The following is a 22,242-nucleotide window of genomic DNA, read 5'->3' as shown; positions in this document are numbered from 1 at the left end:
GGTTCCCTTCCCTAGGAGTTCTAGATGTTTCTCTTACAGTTGGGGCCGTCGCACCAATCAGGCAGACCCCCAGGGTGGCAGGCAACCAATGACAAGACAGCAGAGGGCGGGTTTATAAAGCATGCCAGACGTACGACCGTACCATTGCGCATGTTTGCCTCCTGCTGGACTGCCGGGTGGTGCTACAGTAGATGACAGAGGCTGGCTGAGAGAGGCTACCGTTGGATATCCTCCTCCTCTCCGGGATTAGGACTGAATGAGTTACGGCTATAAACAGCTCGCCTTACATAACAGATAGTAACTACTGTACTCAGTTAGCTCAGTGTAAACCAACTGTCTCAGATATATGCAGAGGGCGAAAGGCACAATTAGATTTTATTAGATATAGGCACAACTCGCATTGTGGTGAAATATTATATTTTTCCTTAAAGGTGTCAAGTGTCAAGCGTTACGGAACATTTAGTCAATCGACCCAGCGGTCATCATGTCAGTAGTAGGGATAGATGTGGGTTACCAGAACTGTATCATCGCTGTCGCCAGGAGCGGCGGCATCGAAACCATCGCCAATGAATACAGTGACAGATGTACACCGTGAGTATATATCAATATCATTGACATCACTGTAGGATGATGCTGTGGCTGTTACGCAATGTTTGCGACTAAATGAGACTATGGCGTAGCTGGACCCCACGATGCGTGTTTTATAATGATAATAATAATAATAATAATATTATGAATAATAATAATAATAACCTTTATTTGTATAGCACTCTTCCTGCAAACGTTTAATGAATTAATGTTCCTGAAACGTTTAGAATGAATATAGCCTATATTCGGTTGATATTATTAGGTTAACATTTGCTCTCCAATGTGCCATTCATGCCCTTTTAGGCCTATGGTTATTACAACGTTATAGCGTCTCTCCCGCAGTTTTTGTTGTATCTCGATTTACCTAATGACCTCTCAGAATAATTACAGCCGTCCATCTTTGGGTTGAATGAGCCTTTTAACTTTAATCTCACTCTTTTATCATATCAGACATTGTTACACCCATTGAGCTACTTTATTGGGTCGGATTATATCATATAGGCACAGGCCTCTTTTTCTTTGACTGATAATACAAAATATTGTACTCGCACGCGAGTGTCAGCAAAAATAATAACGGATTTTATTATAAACGTAATCTGCAGATAGTCTCCGGGAGTTTGCAGGAACCCGACTGCTGTCTGTCCTTCAGGTTATTACACATAACAACAAGAACATATTTATAATGATTAAAGAGAAATAAAGAATAAAAGTTTAAGTAGCAGCCACATATAAAACATGATTAAAAAGCGCATGTGAATTGCCTTCCAATTAATTTGACGTCAAGATCACTTTTTAATGTGCTAATCCAACCACAATTAATAGCCTACTATATATTGGCAAAGTAATCATCTGGGTTTATGTACTCTTGGATTGTCTCATATCCATAATTACCCCAGAAGGCTGTTTGGGTGACATTGGGTGACATTTACTCTTATGGGCCCTCTGGAATGTTCTGCAGCTCTAGACCCTATGCTGCTGTTAGAGGGACATCTGACAATCTGACAATGCAGTGTAGATATGTATTCAGTATGCACCGACCAAACTCAAACCAAAAGGGGGAGTTTGTGAGTGGGAGCCGGACAGAGTATTACATTGTCCATCAAATAATGGATCGAGTGATGTTGATGATGATGCTGATGATGATGTTGATGTTGTTGATGATGATGAGGAGGAGGAGGAGGAGGAGGAGGAGGAAGAAGCAGAGTAGGAAGAGAAGCAGGAGGAGGAATACCTTTCAGAGCCAGCTGATTAAATGGATCCTTTCATTCAGTGAATCTAGATCATCATCTCTCTTTGTCAGCAACACAACACGCAGCTGAAGGCCTGCTAAAGAAGTGTGCCACTTAGCACAGAGTTTGAAAAGTGATACATTTTAAACGAGGATCCGCTTACTTTCTGAAGGTGAACCGTTCCGTCTTACTGCCCTAGTTTGTAGTTCTCTCACAGACTCCCTCGTGAAATTCACTTAATAATCTACAAAATATTCCCTCAGCCATCTGACCTGGCATGCTTCCTTTCTATGTCAATCTATCCCCGTATACTACTATATCTGCCATAGTGCTAATTACTACCAGGCCTACATTTGTTCCTAAATGTGTTTATTTGTTTTGTTTTCTAGGGCTTGTGTCTCTTTGGCCTCCAAAAACCGCACCATTGGAAATGCCGCCAAGGGTCAAGTAAGATGAATTACAAGTCTAATGACATAGAATCCTGCCAGAACAGTTATTTTTTAAGGTAGAATGAAAAGATTAGCCTCATTTCTTGTTTGGCAGGTTTAAGTTTCAAGCAAAACATAGTTCAGTAAGTGGTCGTTCTGGAGAACTAGAAATCTGGCTTTGTCCTAATGTTGGTTCAAAATAGTTCTGGGATCTACAGTAGTTGGTTGAGTCAGATTTGGTTGTCTATGGTATTTATCTATAGTATACAGCTTCTATATCTACAAATTTACTCTACATTTTCAGAACTCAATGCAAGAGAATCAGAATTATTTTATTTGACCAAGTATATTTGCATATACAGGAAATTGACTTGGTGAGGTTGGTGCATAAGACATAAAAACAACAATATATAAGCAAAAATAATGTAAGAAATATGAAGAAAATAATCAGAAGAAGAACAATACATGATGTAGGCTGTGTGAGGCTAACAGGCTAAGAGGAGAGGGTAAGATTGTCCCCTCTGATACGTTGATACATGATATGAGTAATAGTATTCTCCGTGTTTCAGATGATAACAAACTTCAAAAACACAGTCCATGGGTTTAAGAAGTTCCATGGCCGAGCGTTCGATGACCCGTACGTCCAGGGAGAGAAGCCCAAGCTGCCGTACACCCTGCACAAGCTAGCCAGCGGCAGCACTGGCATCAAGGTATCACTGGACAAACTGTCAAACTGTTACTGGACAAACTGTCACTGGACAAACTGTCAAACTGTTACTGGGCAAACTGTCACTGGACAAACTGTCACTGGACAAACTGTCAAACTGTCACTGTGGGTTTTCTGTTAGTTTTTTTTTTACTTCTCTCCACGTCTATTGTGTTGCGTTGGCATTTTGCTCCATCACACCTGTGTTTGTTAGCAGGTACCATTGTTATTCTGCTGTGTGTGTGTGTGTATGTGTGTGTGTGTGTGTGTGTGTGTGTGTGTCTGTCTGTGTGTGTGTGTGTGTGTGTGTGTGTGTGTTGGCAGGTACCATTGTCATTGTGTTCAATTATTCCCTGTTGTTCATGGTATTTTACCTCCGACCCACCTTTCACAGAAGAAATGACACTCACTCTGATTTGCACCTGTTTGGGCTGTATCGTTGGGGTTGTTTCTGTGTGTAAATGACCTCGACATGAATGGTGTCCCGTTCCCAGGTGCGCTACCTGGACGAAGACAAGGTGTTCACGGTGGAGCAGGTGTCGGCCATGCTGCTCACCAAGCTGAAGGAGACGTCGGAGGCGGCCCTGAAGAAGCCCGTAGTGGACTGTGTTATCTCCGTACGTCTCAGGTTTACAGTTTACCCAGTAAACAAAGAGTCCAAAAGGGAAGCCGGAATGTGGGTTCAGATGACGTCTTTAGGACGTCTTATGGACCACAGAAGACGATTCTGTAGTCCATAAGACGTCCTAAAGACGTCATCTGGACGTCCTAGAAAGACATCATCTGAACCCACATTCCGGCTTCCCTGAGGACGTCTTTTGGACTCTTTGTTTACTGGGTATTGTTATGTCACATTACACCAGTGTAAGAAAGAGAGTAAAACTCTTAAGGCCAATGCACACGGCCCCGATTTTGTCGCACCACCGAATTCGATTCCATTGTTTTGAATGAGACAATGCACACGGCGTGCGATGCGATTTTGTCGCATGACAACATTCGATTCTCCATTCACACCCATCGGTGGTGTGAATTGAGAATCGAATGTTGTCGTGCCACAAAATCGCACGCCGTGTGCATTGGGCTTTAGGCTTCGGTTCCTGACATTGCAGCACAAGATGATAAGGCACTAGGCATAATTCAAGTTAATAATAAAAAAAGTGACAATAGTACAGGACATAAGTGACAACAGTTAGGGACACCAATGTACTGAAATTGTGAATACAAAATGAAACAACCAGACATAATGAATCTATGAAATAATCACATTATTGTTATATTACTGTATGTAAATAACTGCTCAACTGAATGGTACATTTATTTATTTATTTATTTTATTTTAAGTGGGGCAGTCCCACTCATATTTTTCCTTTTATTGGACAGATACAGTGAAGACAGACGGGAAGGCAAGGAGAAGAAGGGAGAGAGGGCATGACTGTAGACCGTGGTGCTAGACCATTTGACTCATACATTTTGTACTTGACTCATACATCATCATTGACTCATCACTAACAAGGGCTTTTCTCAACAGGTCCCCAGCTTCTTCACAGACGCAGAGCGGAGGTCAGTGATGGACGCCACCCAGATCGCAGGGCTGAACTGCCTGCGCTTGATCAACGACACCACGGCAGGTCTGTGGCTCCAACACAGTGTGAGATTTGGTTAAGATAGAATCACTGAAATACTTTGAATAGATGTTCATACGCAGCAGACATGAGAGGGAGCTGAGAATTAGCAGAATTTGTTATTCTGTATTTCAGCACTAACTATAGATGTTGTGTTCCCAGAATAGTCTGCTGTTCCTTAGAAGAGGCTGACTTTAAAGTCTTTCTTTCCCCTCCTGTAATTCAGCAGGGAATGACATTCACAGGGGGGGGGGGCGTCTTTGTGAGACCTGCAAAAATAATCTTGTAAACAGCAAAAATAATATTAGCATATAAGAAATGTGATGTAGTCTTTGGTGTAGGGGACCAGAACTGTTTTTATAACACATAGTGTACTGTACACATCACCTTTTTCCCAAAAAAATGTTGCAATCATGTCATGTTTTGTCTACAGTTTTTTCCATTATTTTAGCTGTACACATGGTCCATGAATGTGTTTCAAAGCAAGACACACAAAGCAAAAATGAACGATCAACAAAAATATTGACAGACATAGTGACAGAAATAAAAGTAAAGATTTTTTAAATGAAAGAAAAAGGGTAGGGGGGGAATAGGGTCAGATAGGGGGGGGGGAGTTGTGTGTGTGTGTGTGTGTGTGTGTGTGTGTGTGTGTGTGTGTGTGTGTGTGTGTGTGTGTGTGTGAATGTACACATCACCTTTTAAGAAATTAATTTATAACAAATAAATTATGTATTGTGTAAATTATGTATAATATGTGACATATTTGTGTTCCTAAATGACAGTGGCTCTGGCTTACGGCATCTACAAACAGGACCTCCCCACCCCAGAGGAGAAGCCTCGCAACGTTGTGTTTGTGGACGTGGGACATTCCTCCTACCAAGTGTCCGTATCAGCCTTTAACAAAGGCAAACTCAAGGTAGGTGGCTACCTACTTACCTAAACCTTAAGCTCACAGCCACTTTACTACTTCAACTATCTATTTTATTACTAGTTGTACTGCTAATTGTATCCTGTCTTATTTGTCACCTATGTCCTGTACTATTGTTGCTTTTTTCTCTTGAATTATGCCTATCGCCTTATTGTCCTCTGCTGCAATGCCAGGAACCGAAGCCTAAGAATTGTATTCTCTTACACTCGTGTAATGTGACGTAACAATACAACTTGAAACTTGAAACTACTTCATTAAGCACTGTAATGCTTGCTGTATCACTGCTCGCCTCCTCTACACCCACCCACAACTGAACTCCTAACTCTCTCTCTCGTAATTCTCCAAGGTCCTGGCCACAGCGTTCGACCCTCACCTGGGTGGGCGTAACTTCGACGAGGCGTTGGTGGACCACTTCTGTGAGGAGTTCAAAGGTCGCTACAAGCTGAACGTGAAGGAGAACCCCCGGGCCGTGCTGCGCCTGTACCAGGAGTGTGAGAAGCTGAAGAAACTGATGAGCGCCAACTCCTCCGACCTGCCGCTCAACATCGAGTGCTTCATGAACGACATTGACGTGACTGGCAAGATGAACAGGTAATAATAATAACAATAATAATAATAATAGAGGTGGGACGCGATAAAAAACAACAACTAATTAATTAGAAGCTTTGTAATTAATTAATCGAAATTAATCGCATTTTAATCGCATATCAATATTTGACACAAGAAGCAACAGTTTTCAATTCAAATGGATTTGGTATACGAGTGAATCAATGAATAGACATATACATAAGTTTAAAGCAGCAAAATCCTGTTTATTTTAGCTACACAGACCAACAGATCACACAATGTACCTAACCTAATGTTACACTAACCCTCCCCTACCCACCCCTACCCACCCAAATATCCTTGGTCAAAATAATAAACAGACCAACAGTTTAACATAAAGTCACAAGTGAAATAATGATAATTCATTATATTTATAAAGCGCTTTTCAGGAACTCAAAGACGCTGACAGTATGGGTACACAGAAAACACGTAAACAACAAGCAACAGATAACATGAGCACATAGAACACAGAGTTAACGAACAGGCACAGGGAACAATTAACACAGCAATGGTTACACAACAGGTACACTTGGGATTCTGTTACTCCTACATTTAGCTCGTTAGACTGAAAGTTGAATGCAGTTGGGGGGAAATAAGTATTTTATATAATGTGTTTTTCTGGATTTTTTTTGTTGATATTCTGTCTCTCTCACTGTTAAAATAAACCTACCATTAAAATGATAGACCGTTCATTTCTTTGTCAGTGGGCAAACAAAATCGGCAGGGGATCGAATACTTATTTCCCTCACTGTATGTGTTAACGATTGCTCTCTTCTTGTCTTCCTGTTTGTTCTCTACAGGGGCCAGTTTGAGGAACTCTGCGCCCAATACCTGCTGAGATTAGAGGCGCCGCTGAAAGCAGTTATTGAACAGTCGAGTATGTGATTTTGAAGATGGTAGAAGTTTCATTTGATTTAGTCGATGAACATTCAGTTACACAGAGACAGTGCAATATCTCCAATTCAGTGTTTTGTTTATATTTCTGTGTGTGTGTGTGTGCGTCTGTGTCTATTGTGTGCGTCTGTGTGTGTGTGTGTGTGTGCGTGCGTGCGTGCTTGCGTGTGTGTGTGTGTGCGTGTGTGTGCGTGTGTCAGAGCTGAGCCGGGATGAGATCTATGCGGTGGAGGTTGTGGGCGGGGCCACCAGGATCCCGGCCATCAAAGAGAGAATCTCCAAGTTCTTCGGCAAAGACGTCAGCACCACACTGAACTCAGACGAGGCCGTGGCCCGGGGCTGTGCCCTGCAGGTGCTGCTCCCTCTGGCACACCAGTCACATATTTGATTTGATTAGATTTTTATTTGTCCCAAACACATATAAAAAACATGTAAAAACATATAAAAACACAACAATTAAAAAAGAAAAAAAGTTATCCAACACAATTTCACCGTGTGCAATTTACACTAGCACGTTCGGGAGGGGACAGGAGGAAGTTAAAACGTATCTAGTCCTGCCCCTTCCTTACAATATATTTAAAAAATTCAAAAAAATAGAGTCTCTTTCTATAACTAAATACAACATAAATATCCATATACGACATAAATATCAAATGCAGAAAATTAATTAAGATGTACTTCAGTCACCTTACTACTCAGAGTCCTCTGTTTGTTTATAATGGCCTTTGAATTTATTCATATTTTTGCTCAGTTTAACACTCACATATAGTCCATTCCAAACGGATACCCCACAGAGATGCACATACTTTTCAGAGTATCGTTAGCCTCATAGCATAATTGCCTAAGCCTCACTTAGGTGCTTAGATGCTTCACTAAGCCTTGCTTCACTCTTGGTCAGCCGAGCCATCTTGTTATGTAGTGTCAAAAATGCCTATGTCATAGAGATGACTTGGGCAGGTAGTGATTTTGGAATTCTAAGCATTCTGATAGGCTGATGGCATAGGCACATAATGCACAGTGAATCAGCAGTGTTAGGAGAGTAGAGTTAGGCAGATATCTCAATTTGGCCAAAATATGACTTAAGTAAAAAATAGCAATTATGCTATGAGGCTAACAATACACAGTCTGATCATTTGGTCTGCATGTTGGCAACCAATAAAAATGTTCGGACTTTTCTTTTAAAACACGGAACTACGTTTCAACATTGTTGAGAATCACAACACAAACTCGCTAGTCAAGCCAATACTGCAACGCAATGGATTCGGTGTGTAATCCCCACTGCTAACTAGTTCACTATAACACTATTTTACATTGTTAGCAGGCTCACAAAACAAGCCGTGTTAGTTGACTAGCAATGTGTCATTGATTTTCAACAACGCGGAAATGTATTCAAATTTTTCGAAAGAAAACTCTGATCATTACATCGGATCCCGACATGAGGACCAAATGATCCAGACTGTGTCACGTATTTAGTCTGAATTTCTTCTTGTGAAGCATCTGATGCACCCTACTGGAAAGTTCACTGTGTAACAAGATGTTTGTATGTGTCACTCGTGTGTGCACGTGTGTGTGTGTGTGTGTGTGTGTGTGTGTGTAGTGTGCAATTTTGTCCCCAGCATTTAAGGTGCGTGAATTCTCCATCACTGACGTGGTTCCCTTCCCAATCACCCTGCGCTGGAAGTCCCCTACAGAGGACGGAGTCGGGTAAGGACACCTTCCACCACCTTCTACCACCTTCCACCACCTTCTACTACCTTCTACCTCCTTCTACTACCTTCTATCACCTTCTATCACCTTCCACCACCTTCTACTACCTTCTACCTCCTTCTACTACCTTCTATCACCTTCTACAACCTTCTATCACCTTCTACTACCTCATTCTATGTATGCCGTTTTGCTGACGCTTTTATCCAAAGTGACTTACATTGCAGTGAGTGCATACGTTTTCAGTATATATGGTCCCAGTGGGAATCAAACCCACAACCTAAGCATTGTTAGCGCCATGCTCTACCAACTGAGCCACAGAGGATCACCTTCTACGACCTTCCACCACCCTGAACAAAGAACACAAACATGTACCTCTACTGTAGGCACACTTTAGATGTACTGTAGTATGCTTAGTAAATACCAGCCTAACTACAAGATAAGATTACAGTACAAGTACGGCTTGCCGGAGGACTTGAGGGCGGCAGAGAGTGTGGATATCTTGGAACAACATATCGTGGAAAGCTTAAAAAACACACCTTTTTAGCCTGGCTTTGTATCTAATGTTTATCTCAACTTGCACCTTTTACTCCCATTTCTTATCTCCTATTTCTCTTTTTATTCCTGGTTTTATTGTGTTGTATTTATTTTAACCTACCTCTTGTTTTATTGTATTGTATTTTATTTTCTGTTGTTTTTATGTTCAGCACTTGGAATTGCGTTCAATGCATGACTTGCATTGCTATATAAAACAAGTTTGATTGATTGATTGATTGATTGAAGTACTGAGACAACAAAATGTAGAAAAAGACAGCTAATTGTAGTAACATTACAATGTAATGTAATAAGCAGACATAATTACCCAATGCCATCATGATCTTATATTTACCCTGATGTATCTCTCTCTTCCCACAGAGAGTGTGAGGTTTACAGTAAGAACCATGCAGCACCCTTCTCCAAAGTCATCACCTTCCACAAGAAGGAGCCCTTTGACCTGGAAGCGTTCTACAGCAGCCCACAGGACCTGCCCTACCCCGACGTCAGGATAGGTAGACTTGTTTATTCAGCTCAGTCCTCTCCTCTCCTCTCCTCTCCTCTCCTCTCCTCTCCTCTCCTCTCCTGCCCTCTCCTGTCCTGTCCTCTCCTCTCCTGTCCTCTCCTCTCCTCTCCTCTCCTGCCCTCTCCTCTCCTCTCCTCCCCTCTCCTCTCCTCTGCTCTCCTCTCCTCTCCTCTCCTCTCCTCTCCTCTGCTCTCCTCTCCTCTCCTCTCCTGTCCTCTTCTGTCCATAGCACTTGTCATGATTAGGATCTTGTTTGATTCTATCTTCACGTTATCTTAAGCATTCTAATTGGAAGGGAGCCTCACCGAAATGTAAATGTTTAGCCGCACCACTCTGTTGGCAATGGTCCTATTCTATCCAGCTCCACTGCAGAGCCAGAACAGTTCATTGTCATTGTGACCACCCTGTAATAATAATAATAATAACAACAACTTTTATTTGTATAGCACTTTTCCTGCAAACGTTGCAGCTCAAAGTGCTCCAATCATTATATAATCATAATTTAATTATTTAAAAGATGGATTTTTTGTCTTGACGTGAACATATTTGCTGAGGTTGCATCCCTTAATGTAACCTGGCAGTGCATTCCACAATCTGGGTGCATAAAAGGAGAATGCAGCCTCACCAAATCTCTTCTTTTGTACATGTGGTACACAGAGAAAACCAGCATCAGAAGACCTGAGAGCTCTATTGGGGGCTGCATATGCTAGCACAAGGTCTTTCAGATATGCTGGTGCTGTGCCAGTGAGAACTTTATAAACAAGCAGAAGGATCTTGAAAAATCTATTCTGAACTTAACAGGAAGCCAGTGTAGAGTCTCTAAAATAGGAGTTATATGAGCTCTTCTGCTTGTTTTTGGTTAAAACTCTTGCTGCAGCCCCGCGGTGGTGTAGCGGTCTACGCACTGGCCGCTAGTGCATGCTGCCCACCGGGGCCGGGGTTCGTATCCCGGCTCGCCAGATCCAGATATGGCCGAGGCACACGGGAAGCGGCATATTGGCCGGCCGCTTCCGAGGGGGGTATAGGAGTATTTCTGGACTGGGATCCGTCGCGCAACACCGCCCCCTGGGTGCCGGAATAACGGTACTGGGCTCGAGGAGCCAGTCAGCCTAGTCTGCCTGGCGCCCTCCTCTGGGACTGCCGGCCACGGGGTCGTGCGGCGGATCCTATACAATAGGCAGGGGATAATTGGATGCTAAGTTGGGTTAAATTGGCTACCAAATTGGGTGAAAAAGGGATAAAATCTGAAAAAAAAAAAAAAAAAAAAAAAAAAAAAGAAACTCTTGCTGCTGCATTTTGGACTAATTGCAGCTGGCCAATAGCTTTCTGAGAGAAGACCAGAAAGGAGACCGTCTGTACCGTCTGTCCTGTGGGTAGGTAGGTGTCTGTGGTATTCCCTGGAGGTCCGTCTGATGGTGAAGGTTGGAGCCCCCGGTGTGTAGGTCTCCCCACCGGTGTCCCCCCCCCCCCCCCCCCCCCAGTAATTAGGACTGAGGATGAATGTCCCTCGGAGCGCTGTGTTCCTACGAGCCGAAGGAGTCATTTCAGAGCTGAGCTTTCTCCTGACTTTCGTTTGCGTGTGTGTGTCCGTGTGTGCATGTGTGTGTACGTGCGTGTGTGTGTGTGTGTGTGTGTATGTGTGTGTGTGTGTGTGTGTGTGTGTGTGTCTGTTAAAAAGGGACGTCTCAGGTGGTATTACAGAGCTAATCAGACCTCTTCCTCCCTCTCTTCCTCCCTCTCTCCTTCTGTCTCTGATGGAATTCCATCGAGGGCCTAACTAATTAATTCTCCGGCGCGCTTTTGTAATTTTAAATGACTAAATTAGGTGTGTAGTTGAATAACCACCCTTCATAACTTTTTCTTCTTTCTCTTTCTGTTTTTCCTCCTCCATCTCCTCCTTCCTCTTCCCTCTCTTCCTTTCTCTCTCTTTCTGTTCATACTCCTCCCTCTCCTCCTTCCTCTTCCCTCTCTTCCTTTCTCTTCCCGCTCTTCCCTCCCTTCCCTCTCTTCCTCTTCCCTCCCTCTCTCTCTCTCTCTCTCTCTCTCTCTCTCTCTCTCTCTCTCTCTCTCTTTTTCTCTCAGGGCGTTTTGCGGTGCAGAACGTCGTGCCCCAGCCTGACGGCGACAGCTCCAAGGTGAAGGTCAAGGTTCGCGTCAACGTGCACGGCATCTTCAGCGTGTCCAGCGCCTCCCTCATAGAGAAGCAGAAGGGCGAGAGGGAGGAGGTCCAGATGGACCTGGAGCCCACAGTCCAGAACGAGGGCCGGCCGGAGGACCAGGTAACAGAGAACAGGTGTTTACCTGTTCAATTATTCAGCTGCTCCCTTTCTTCCTGTCACTTAATGATGTCACAACAACCACGGTTGCCTGGCAACGTAACGTAGTCCCAGTCTCTCAAATCTCACCTATGTGTGAAACAGTCTGATGCTTTGGTCCTCATGTCGGGATCTGATGTAATGATCAGACTTTTCTTTCGAAAAAATGTAATACATTTCTGCGTTGTTGAAAATCAACCACACATCGCTAGTCAACTAACACAGCTTGTTTTGTGAGCCTGCTAACAATGTAAAGTAGTGTTCTAGTTAACTAGGTCCATTGTAGGTCCATTGCGTTGTTGCAGTATTTTGTCTTGACTAGCGAGTTTGTGTTGTGATACTCAACGTTGAACGCAAACATAGTTCCGTGTTTCAAAAGAAAGTCTGAACATTTGGATTGGTTGCCGACATGCGGACCAAATGATCAGACTGTGTCACATATGATCTTTGTAGTGCACTGACTTCACACATCTTCACATGTGTGGTGATTTTTCACACAAGTCCATCTTCTCTCTATTCCTCTGGCTCTTGAAGCTGCACGCCTGTCCTCTCATTGAGGATGACGTCTATAAGGAGGAGGTTTGTGGTCTCTGTGTGTCAATAAGGCCGCTCTCCTTCCATCCAACGCTGGTGTCATATGTGACGGCAGCTGGTGAAAGGGGGAACAAGTCGGCAACCGACTGAAAATTGTAAATAAATTGGACCCCCTTTATCCCCGGAAAATTTAGATTTGTGGGCGGTGACCTAATGTATTTCAAATCACCTTTAAAAGAGCATCGATTCAAAACACTTAATTTTACTAAAACGTTGTTGGAAAATCAATAACACACTCACTAGTCGAGCCAAAATATTGCAGTGCAATTGGATTCGGTGAGCTACATTTTTCAGAATAAAAGTAATTTGGTCAAAGAACATTTGGTCGGTTGCCGACTTGTTCCCTCTCACATATATGAAGCGCAGGTCTCGTTAAGACTCTGGTTAAGGAGTCTGACAGAACCTTTTGTACAAGTATTTGTACAAGCAGGCTTGGCAGTGTGCGTTGCCAGGGGTTACATGAAGTGACTGGAATAGTTATTGATCTGATACATTTCCTCATCTTCATAGCCTGTATCTGCAGGCTGGGCTGTTCCTGTGGTGTTTCTGCTTTCTAAATCATTGTCCGATCCTTTTATATAATATATAATATGATATAATTTAATATAATGTAATATAATATGATATATATATAATATATAAATAATGTGTTACTCATACCAGACCATTTACATTCTAATTGATCTGAACAGTAGATATCTATGTTTATATAAAGGATATAGAAGGTGTATAGAGGCTAACAGGAGGGGGTGTGCAGCTTCAATGAGAGCTGGTGCAGATCATGCCTGACTGATGACTGGTGTATGTGTGAGCTGGGTGCTGAAATGTAACAGGTTTACAGAACAGTGAGTCCAGATGAAGTAGAGCGTGAGAGAGAGAGAGGGCTGTGGTTGTCATAGCTAGGTGACGTGGTTTTGATTGTAAGTCGCTTTGGAATAAGGCGTCTGCTAAATGCCAAAAATGTAAATGTAAATGTAAATGGTTGTGACGGGTGTAGCTGGTGTCGTGGTTGTGAGGGTGTAGCTGGTGACGTGGTTGTGAGGGTGTAGCTGGGTGTCTGGTTGTGAGGGTGTAGCTGGGTGTCTGGTTGTGAGGGTGTAGCTGGGTGATGTGGTTGTGAGGATGTAGCTGGGTGACGTGGTTGTGAGGGTGTAGCTGGGTGTCTGGTTGTGAGGGTGTAGCTGGGTGATGTGGTTGTGAGGGTGTAGCTGGGTGTCTGGTTGTGAGGGTGTAGCTGGGTGACATGGTTGTGAGCGTGTAGCTGGGTGACGTGGTTGTGAGGGTGTAGCTGGGTGTCTGGTTGTGAGGGTGTAGCTGGGCGTCTGGTTGTGAGGGTGTAGCTGGGTGTCTGGTTGTGAGGGTGTAGCTGGGTGACGTGGTTGTGAGCGTGTAGCTGGGTGACGTGGTTGTGAGGGTGTAGCTGGGTGTCTGGTTGTGAGGGTGTAGCTGGGCGTCTGGTTGTGAGGGTGTAGCTGGGTGTCTGGTTGTGAGGGTGTAGCTGGGTGTCTGGTTGTGAGGGTGTAGCTGGGCGTCTGGTTGTGAGGGTGTAGCTGGGTGTCTGGTTGTGAGGGTGTAGCTGGGCGTCTGGTTGTGAGGGTGTAGCTGGGTGACATGGTTGTGAGCGTGTAGCTGGGTGACGTGGTTGTGAGGGTGTAGCTGGGTGTCTGGTTGTGAGGGTGTAGCTGGGCGTCTGGTTGTGAGGGTGTAGCTGGGTGTCTGGTTGTGAGGGTGTAGCTGGGTGACATGGTTGTGAGGGTGTAGCTGGGTGTCTGGTTGTGAGGGTGTAGCTGGGTGACGTGGTTGTGAGCGTGTAGCTGGGTGACGTGGTTGTGAGGGTGTAGCTGGGCGTCTGGTTGTGAGGGTGTAGCTGGGCGTCTGGTTGTGAGGGTGTAGCTGGGTGTCTGGTTGTGAGGGTGTAGCTGGGCGTCTGGTTGTGAGGGTGTAGCTGGGTGTCTGGTTGTGAGGGTGTAGCTGGGTGTCTGGTTGTGAGGGTGTAGCTGGGTGTCTGGTTGTGAGGGTGTAGCTGGGTGTCTGGTTGTGAGGGTGTAGCTGGGTGTCTGGTTGTGAGGGTGTAGCTGGGTGTCTGGTTGTGAGGGTGTAGCTGGGCGTCTGGTTGTGAGCGTGTAGCTGGGTGATGTGGTTGTGAGGATGTAGCTGAGTGATGTGGTTGTGAGGGTGTAGCTGGGTGACGTGGTTGTGAGGGTGTAGCTGGGCGTCTGGTTGTGAGGGTGTAGCTGGGTGTCTGGTTGTGAGGGTGTAGCTGGGTGTCTGGTTGTGAGGGTGTAGCTGGGTGATGTGGTTGTGAGGGTGTAGCTGGGTGACGTGGTTGTGAGGGTGTAGCTGGGCGTCTGGTTGTGAGGGTGTAGCTGGGTGACATGGTTGTGACGGTGTAGCTGGGTGTCTGGTTGTGAGGGTGTAGCTGGGTGATGTGGTTGTGAGCGTGTAGCTGGGTGACGTGGTTGTGAGGGTGTAGCTGGGTGTCTGGTTGTGAGGGTGTAGCTGGGTGTCTGGTTGTGAGGGTGTAGCTGGGTGATGTGGTTGTTATAACTGGGTGATGTGGCTGTGAGACGGTCTTATTGTTAGCTGGGTGACGTGGTTGTCAGAGCTGGGTGGCGTGGTTATGAGGGTGTAGCTGGGTGATGTTATTGTGAGGGACTCTTATTGTTAAGGCTGGGTGATGTTATTGTGAGGGACTCTTATTGTTAAGGCTGGGTGATGTTGCTGTGAGGTGTCTTGTCTCTTCAGACTAAGATGCAGGTGGACCAGGAGGCCCTGGGGGACCAAGGAGAGGAGGCCTCCAGCAGCAAGGTCAGTCTGTTTCAAGTTTCAAGTGTCATTGTTACGTCACATTACACGAGTGTAGGCTTCGAGTGTAGGCTTCGGTTCCTGACATTGCAGCACAAGACAATAAGGCAATCAAGATTTTTTTAAAGTGACAATAGTACAGGACATAATCACCATACACAATAGTACCTCACATCAACATCATAGTAAATGACTGACAGTTATTATAGTATTATTTAATTAATTCCACACATACTGTTGCTAACTGCAGTAACTATGCAAACAGTGAAACTGAGAAAAATGGCTTTAAAGTTCTTTAGTGACTATCCAGCCAAATGCAATACTGCAATTCTTTATCTTTATCCTTTTCACTAAAATGGAGCAAGATTGAACCTTGAAACTTTGTCACAAGATGAAACAGATATTGAGAAGTTATCACTTACCGTATATTGAAGAAGAAATAGAAGTTATTCACTTATAAAATATATTTTATCATATTTTATTTTTAGAATATAAACATTTCAGTTACTGCGGTTAGCCTATGTAGGGCAGTGTAGTATAGCAGCACTTCAGTCAGGTATACAATGATGATGATCTTCAGTGTCATGTTGAAACAGCTCAATCAAACTTGATTTCCCCCAACAAAGGAGGGGGTCCCTGGGGACAAGCAGGAAGCAGCAGGAGGCAGCAAGCCCAAGGCCAGGGTGAAGAGCACGGACCTACCTGTCCTGGCCAACACTGTCAGGCAGCTGGACAGGGACGTCCTCAGCCACTTTGTGGAGTACGAGGTGAGTCACAGATACAGATACAGATACAGAATACTTTATTTATCCCTGAAGGGCAATTCAGTTTCCACAGTTCATGGCCAAAAACACAATGCACGATCACACAACAAAACACTCATCACTGGAGCTCAGCACCCAGTCCACGGTTCACAAGTGCAAGTCCAACAGTTCAAGTGTAAGAACAGTTCAAGAAATGCATAAAAAGTGCATAAGTTTACAGTTCAAGTTTAAGAACAGATTCAAGGATGTAAAAAAGTGCATAAAAAGTGCATAGGAGATGGAAGGACCCCCTCTTTCCCTGTTGGGTCTACTAATTTAGCAGCCGAGTGGCCGTAGGAATAAAAGATTTGGCGTAACGGTTTGTCCTTCTGGGGGGCGCCTGATAGCGCTGTCCTGATGGCAGTAGCCTGAATTCACTAGACAGGACAGGGCTCTTGTAGGGCAATAAATCCTCCTTCTGGACCACACGTTTCTTCCAGAGAGTGTCACTGTGGCAGCCTGGTCTCATCTCCCTCCAGAGCTGCTGACTCACGGGGCCTCGCTGGACTGCTGATCGTATCGTATCGACCCGCACCCCCCCCCCCCCCCCCCCCCCCCCCACCCCCCCTAAATAAACATACTGGAAGTGTCTACCGCCCCGAAATGATGCTGTCCTTAGCTCAATCGAGTAAGAAAACTAAAAGTAAGGGGTTCTAGTAGGAGGAGTAATTATACAAATCGACCACCTAGAGCTCTATTACCCTTATTAGCCCCCTGTTGCTTCATTGAGTCATGCATCATCAGTTGTCTCTCAGTTGGTTCCTGTCTGGTCTATCTTTCAAGCACTTGTTGTGGATTTAATTGATTCTTAGTAGATTGAGTAGAACCTATAAGGCACAACGAGCTTAAATCAATTTTTTCTAACCCTTTTATTAAGCAAAGTTACAGCAGCTCACAGAAAATGTAGCAGAGGGGCAAGCATTTTATAGCAGTTTCCTGCCTGATGAAGTCACTACTCTTGCTTGACCAATCATAATCTTCTGCGCCACAGTTCTTGGCACATCTCTTACCGGAAGGGAAGGCCTTCCTTTAGTGCTGGATTCCCCAGTATGTAGAGAGACTTCAATTCTCAGTATAAAATGATATAAAACTACAACACACTCCTTCCTTAACAAAGCTATCTCATTATTATCCTTACTGGCTGATAATGAATCTGAGTTTGGCCTACATACAGCAGAGTCTGCATGGCTGGTTTCCATGGTGGGAGTGGACATTTAGCAGCCCGTTGGGCTGATTTTAGCTTTTGGACACAGGTGTCTCACTTGTCTGTCTGTCTGTCTGTCTGTCTCTCTCTCTCTCTCTCTCTCTCTCTCTCTCTCTCTCTCTCTCTCTCTCTCTCTCTCTCTCTCTCTCTCTCTATCTCTCACTATTTCTCTCTCTGACTCTCTCTCTCTCTCTCTCTCTCTGCCCCTCAGGGTCAGATGATCATCCAGGACAAGCTGGAGAAAGAGCGCAACGACGCTAAGAACGCGGTGGAGGAGTACGTGTACGACCTGAGAGACAAGCTGTGTGGTATCTACGAGAAATACATCAGCGAGGAGGTAAGAAAGAACCTGTCACTTGATAAAAACAGATTCCTCTAAAAATTGCAACACAAACACAAACATCTGCTATTTTTTTTTTTTTTTTCACACCACAACATTTATGTACCACATACATACATCCATATTTCACAATACAAATAAGTTAAAAACAAGTATAAAAAGCAGCATTTAAGAACATCAGAGCATCAGAGCATCACAGCAGAATATTGCAAATCAGTGGAAAATATTGCACATTTTAGACATATAGAATACTACTACTACTACTAATAATAATAATTCATTAAATTTATATAGCGCTTTTCCGAGGCTCAAAGACACTGACAATATAGGAGATAGGGAAAACACAAAAACAACAGGTAACATGGAACACAGAGTCAGCGAGCGGGGAGGGGGGTGGTAGGGACAGGGGAGGTGGTTAGGGGTAGGGGAGGCTGTATGCATGTCAGGGGGGTGGCAGGGTTAGGGGAGATGGGTAGGGGTAGGGGAGGTTGTATGCGTGTCCAAGGGGGGGGGGGGGGGGGCCGGGATGGGGGAGATGGCTAGGGGTAGGCCTGTATAGAATACTGTAAAATGCTTAGTAACAGACGATAATGAGTAATTTACCTCACGCCTGTTTTTGGACTTCCTTACCCCTTCCTCACCCTTCCTCACCCTTCCTCCCTCCCTCCGTACAGGACAGTACCAGGGTGACTCTGATGCTGGAGGACACAGAGAACTGGCTGTACGAGGAGGGGGAGGACCAGGCCAAGCTGGTGTACGTGGACAAGCTGGAGGAGCTCAAGGTCAGTGTTATTCCTTCCCCCGTTCGCCTGTTCTATTTTAAGACCTCCCCCGTCTCCTGGAGTCCATCCATTTAGCTGTCGGAATGGCCCGGAATACCACCTACATCTCCCCGCTGGGACCGTATATATTGAAATGTTATGCACTCACTGCAACGTAAGGCGCTTTGGATAGAAGCTAAACGTCAGCTAAACCCTTCTATTTGGCATCTATTATTATTATTATTATTATTATGATATTATTATGTTATATGTTACATTTAAAATCGCTTGCTGCTCTGCTGCTCTGCTGCTCTCCTATAGGAGCCAGCAGTGATTTTTGATTTATTACATTTACATTTTTGGCCTTTAGTACTAGATGCCTTTATCCAAAGAGACTTACAACAAATACATTTGTCTGAGTAAGTGAATCATCTATCCACCAGTCATCATATGAAAAATATTCTATGGTATGACCAGGGGCCATAGCAGGTAGAATGCTAGAAGAATTACTTTTTTATTTTATTTATTTATAGTAGAGAAACTGTAGAGGGGGGTAGAGGGAATGAGGAGGTCTTTAGAAGGGACAGTACAGGGGGTAGTGAGGATGAGGAGGTCTGTACAGGGGGTAGTGGGGAGGAGGTGGTCTGTACAGGGGGGTAGAGGGGATGAGGAGGTCTGTACAGGGGGGTGGAGGGGATGAAGAGGTCTGTACAGGGGTAATGGGGATGAGGAGGTCTGTACAGGGGGTAGTGGGGAGGAGGAGGTCTGTACAGGGGGGTAGAGGGGATGAGGAGGTCTGTACAGGGGGGTAGTGGGGAGGAGGAGGTCTGTACAGGGGGGTAGAGGGGATGAGGAGGTCTGTACAGGGGGGTAGTGGGGAGGAGGAGGTCTGTACAGGGGGGTAGAGGGGATGAGGAGGTCTGTAGAGGGGGGTAGAGGGGATGAAGAGGTCTGTAGAGGGGGGTAGAGGGGATGAGGAGGTTTGTACAGGGGGGTAGTGGGGATGAGGAGGTCTGGACAGGGGGGTAGAGGGGATGAGGAGGTCTTTAAGAGGGACAGTTAAGATGTAGCCTGAAGAGAAGGGTCTATATTTAGCTGAGGTAACAGCAGACGATGTTCTGTCCTAACCGGCCCATTGTCCTGTCCTAACGTGACGTTGTCCTGTCCTAGCGTGACGTTGTCCTGTCCTAACGGGCCCGTTGTCGTCCCCAGAGGTTCGGCCAGCCCATCCAGGAGCGTCACCGTGAGCAGGAGGACCGGCCGCGGGCCCTGGAGGAGCTGGGCAAGAAGCTGCAGCTCTACATGAAGGCTGTGGAGGCCTACAAACAGAAGGTAACAACTATAAATAATATAATAATAGATTTGACCTCGGCTGTGGCGCAGGAGATAGAGCCGGTGTCTAATGATCGCAAGGTCGGTAGATCGGCGGTTCAAACCCCGGCTGGCCATGTGTCGAGGTTTCCTTGGGCAAGACACTGAACCCCAAATTGCTCCCAATGAGCGGGCCGGCGCCTTGCATGGTAATTTGCTGCCATTGGTGTGTGAATGTGTGTGTGAATGGGTGAATGAGAGGCCGTTGTAAAGCGCTTGGAATAAGGCTCTATATAAGTCAGTACATTTACCATTTGATTTAAAAGCGCCTTTCTCAAACTCAAGGACACCCTACAGAAAAAAAAGAGAGAGAGAAAAAAGAAGAGAAGTAGGACAATAAATAACAAAAATAAACACAACAAACAAAAAGGCAGCTATGGGGGACAGTGTTAGTCATTGCCGTTAGTCAAGTTACGGTATCTTCAGCACCAAGATTTCCCCAAAGTAACATCCTTTACGCATTAATGTCTCTCAAAGAATTATTGCATTTTGCAGACGCCTTTGTCCAAACAATATCAAAGACATTATTACTGTGAACCACTCCACTGCTCTGTTGGGACTGTACTAATGGTTTCTCCTGTATTACCATGTTCATATCCAGTGTATTACCATATTCATATCCAGTGTATTACCATATTCATATCCAGTGTATTATCATGTTCATATCCAGTTTATTACCATGTTCATATCCAGTGTATTACCATGTTCATATCCAGTGTATTACCATGTTCATATCCAGGGTATTACCATGTTCATATCCAGGGTATTACCATGTTCATATCCAGTGCGCTCCTCCTCACTTCTCCATGTTTGGTTTGATCAGTCTCCTGGGGTCTGTACACACTTCTCAGAATGATTAGGTCAACATAGTTTCTCATTAGCAACTGTCCTCGTCCTGTCTGTTCCTCTGTTCCCTCCCCATCCTATTTCTGTTAGATCCAGGGTAAAGAAATGTGTTTTATGAAGTCATGTCAGCCGCCACAGATGTTTCTAGATGAAGCGGAGGTCTGTCTGACAGGAAGTGACATCTCCTAAATCTCCTTTATCCTCTTAACCCTCAGGACGAACGCTACCAGCATCTGAACGCGGAGGAGGTGAGCACCGTGGAGAAGTGTGTGAGCGAGAGCATGAGCTGGATGAACAGCAAGATGAACGCCCAGAACAAGCTCACCATCGCCCAGGACCCCGTCGTCAAAGTAGCAGACATCATTGCCAAAATACAGGTGTGTGTGTGTGTGATTGATATATTTTCCATGTAAGATTGGCAACACGAACAACCAAATAAGGCCAAAAACTGTTTAATTTTTTTGTGATAAATGTTTTATTATTATTTAAAGGAATAATACAAGGCAGTGGTAACAAACAATTAAACACAACAGAGAAATACAATGACAAAAATCAAGTACAAATACAAAATTCCCATAGAATAGAATTGAATTCCCACAAAACCCGATCATTTCAGTGCTATTTCAACACTTTTTTTCTTCGTCATACTTTCACCTCACCTCAGGAACTGGAGGAGGTGTGCAGTTCGGTGATCAACCGGCCGAAGCCCAAAGCAGAAGACCCGTCGGAGGAGGGGGGCGACAAGAGCAATGGGGCGCACAACGGCCCTACGGCCAGGCCGGGGGCCGAGGGGAGGGGGGGGGCCGAGGGGAAGGGGGAGGCCAAGGGCAGCAACAAGACGAAGCCTCCCTCAGGACAGATGGAGGTGGACTGAGCCCCCCAGGCCGGCTCTGCTGCGGCTGCCATCACTCTAGCGACCATCAGACCATCTAGATAACGTCTACCTACCACAACATGTACTGTTCACCTGGGACCACTGTTCCACGTCCACCTTCCACTCAGCGGGCTGTATTGTTGTGCATTCGTTTTTTTCCCAGGTTGATTTTTTTCTTTTCTTTTCTTTTTTTGACTTTCCCACGTGTGCTACAACAGTGTGCTTCTCTCTCCAGGGGCTGGACATACTCTGTGAAGAAATAATGATATCAATCGGTAGATGAAACAACAATGCTGGTTCTCTGAAAAACATTCTTTTGTGTGTGTTTTGCATTTCAACAGTCCCATAATGCATTGCATCTCTAAGGTGAAACTGATCACACATAACCTTGTAGTGGAACATAAGTAGAATTAGCTACTGTCTGAACAATCGCTATGGCTGATTTCAATTATTAGTAAAAATATGTATGCAATAATACATATTATATATATTTGTATTTAATATATGGATTTGAAAGAATATCTGTATGGCTAGAATCTGTAAATATTATTTTAGTAATTTAAA

General features: G+C 44.7%; 1 protein-coding gene across 1 annotated transcript; it reads left to right on the top strand.

The window, feature by feature from the left end:
• Positions 1-484: 484 nt before the first annotated feature.
• On the top strand, positions 485-21,678 carry hspa4l (heat shock protein 4 like; the record flags this gene model as incomplete). Its single annotated transcript, XM_080545995.1, has 20 exons — positions 485-591; positions 2,207-2,264; positions 2,815-2,955; positions 3,446-3,568; positions 4,480-4,579; positions 5,356-5,489; positions 5,848-6,092; positions 6,908-6,984; positions 7,202-7,353; positions 8,599-8,705; positions 9,621-9,754; positions 11,848-12,044; positions 12,615-12,659; positions 15,420-15,482; positions 16,106-16,246; positions 17,698-17,823; positions 18,501-18,608; positions 19,800-19,919; positions 21,020-21,181; positions 21,469-21,678. 20 exons carry the CDS (start codon positions 485-487, stop codon positions 21,676-21,678), a joined length of 2,550 nt encoding a protein of 849 aa, XP_080402121.1.
• Positions 21,679-22,242: the final 564 nt, after the last annotated feature.

Source organism: Nansenia antarctica (assembly GCF_963989245.1).
Source record: "Nansenia antarctica genome assembly, chromosome: 1".
NCBI classification, from domain to species: Eukaryota; Metazoa; Chordata; class Actinopteri; order Argentiniformes; family Microstomatidae; genus Nansenia; species Nansenia antarctica.
Note: the sequence above shows the minus strand (reverse complement) of the source record. Positions and strands in the feature narration are given on the sequence as shown.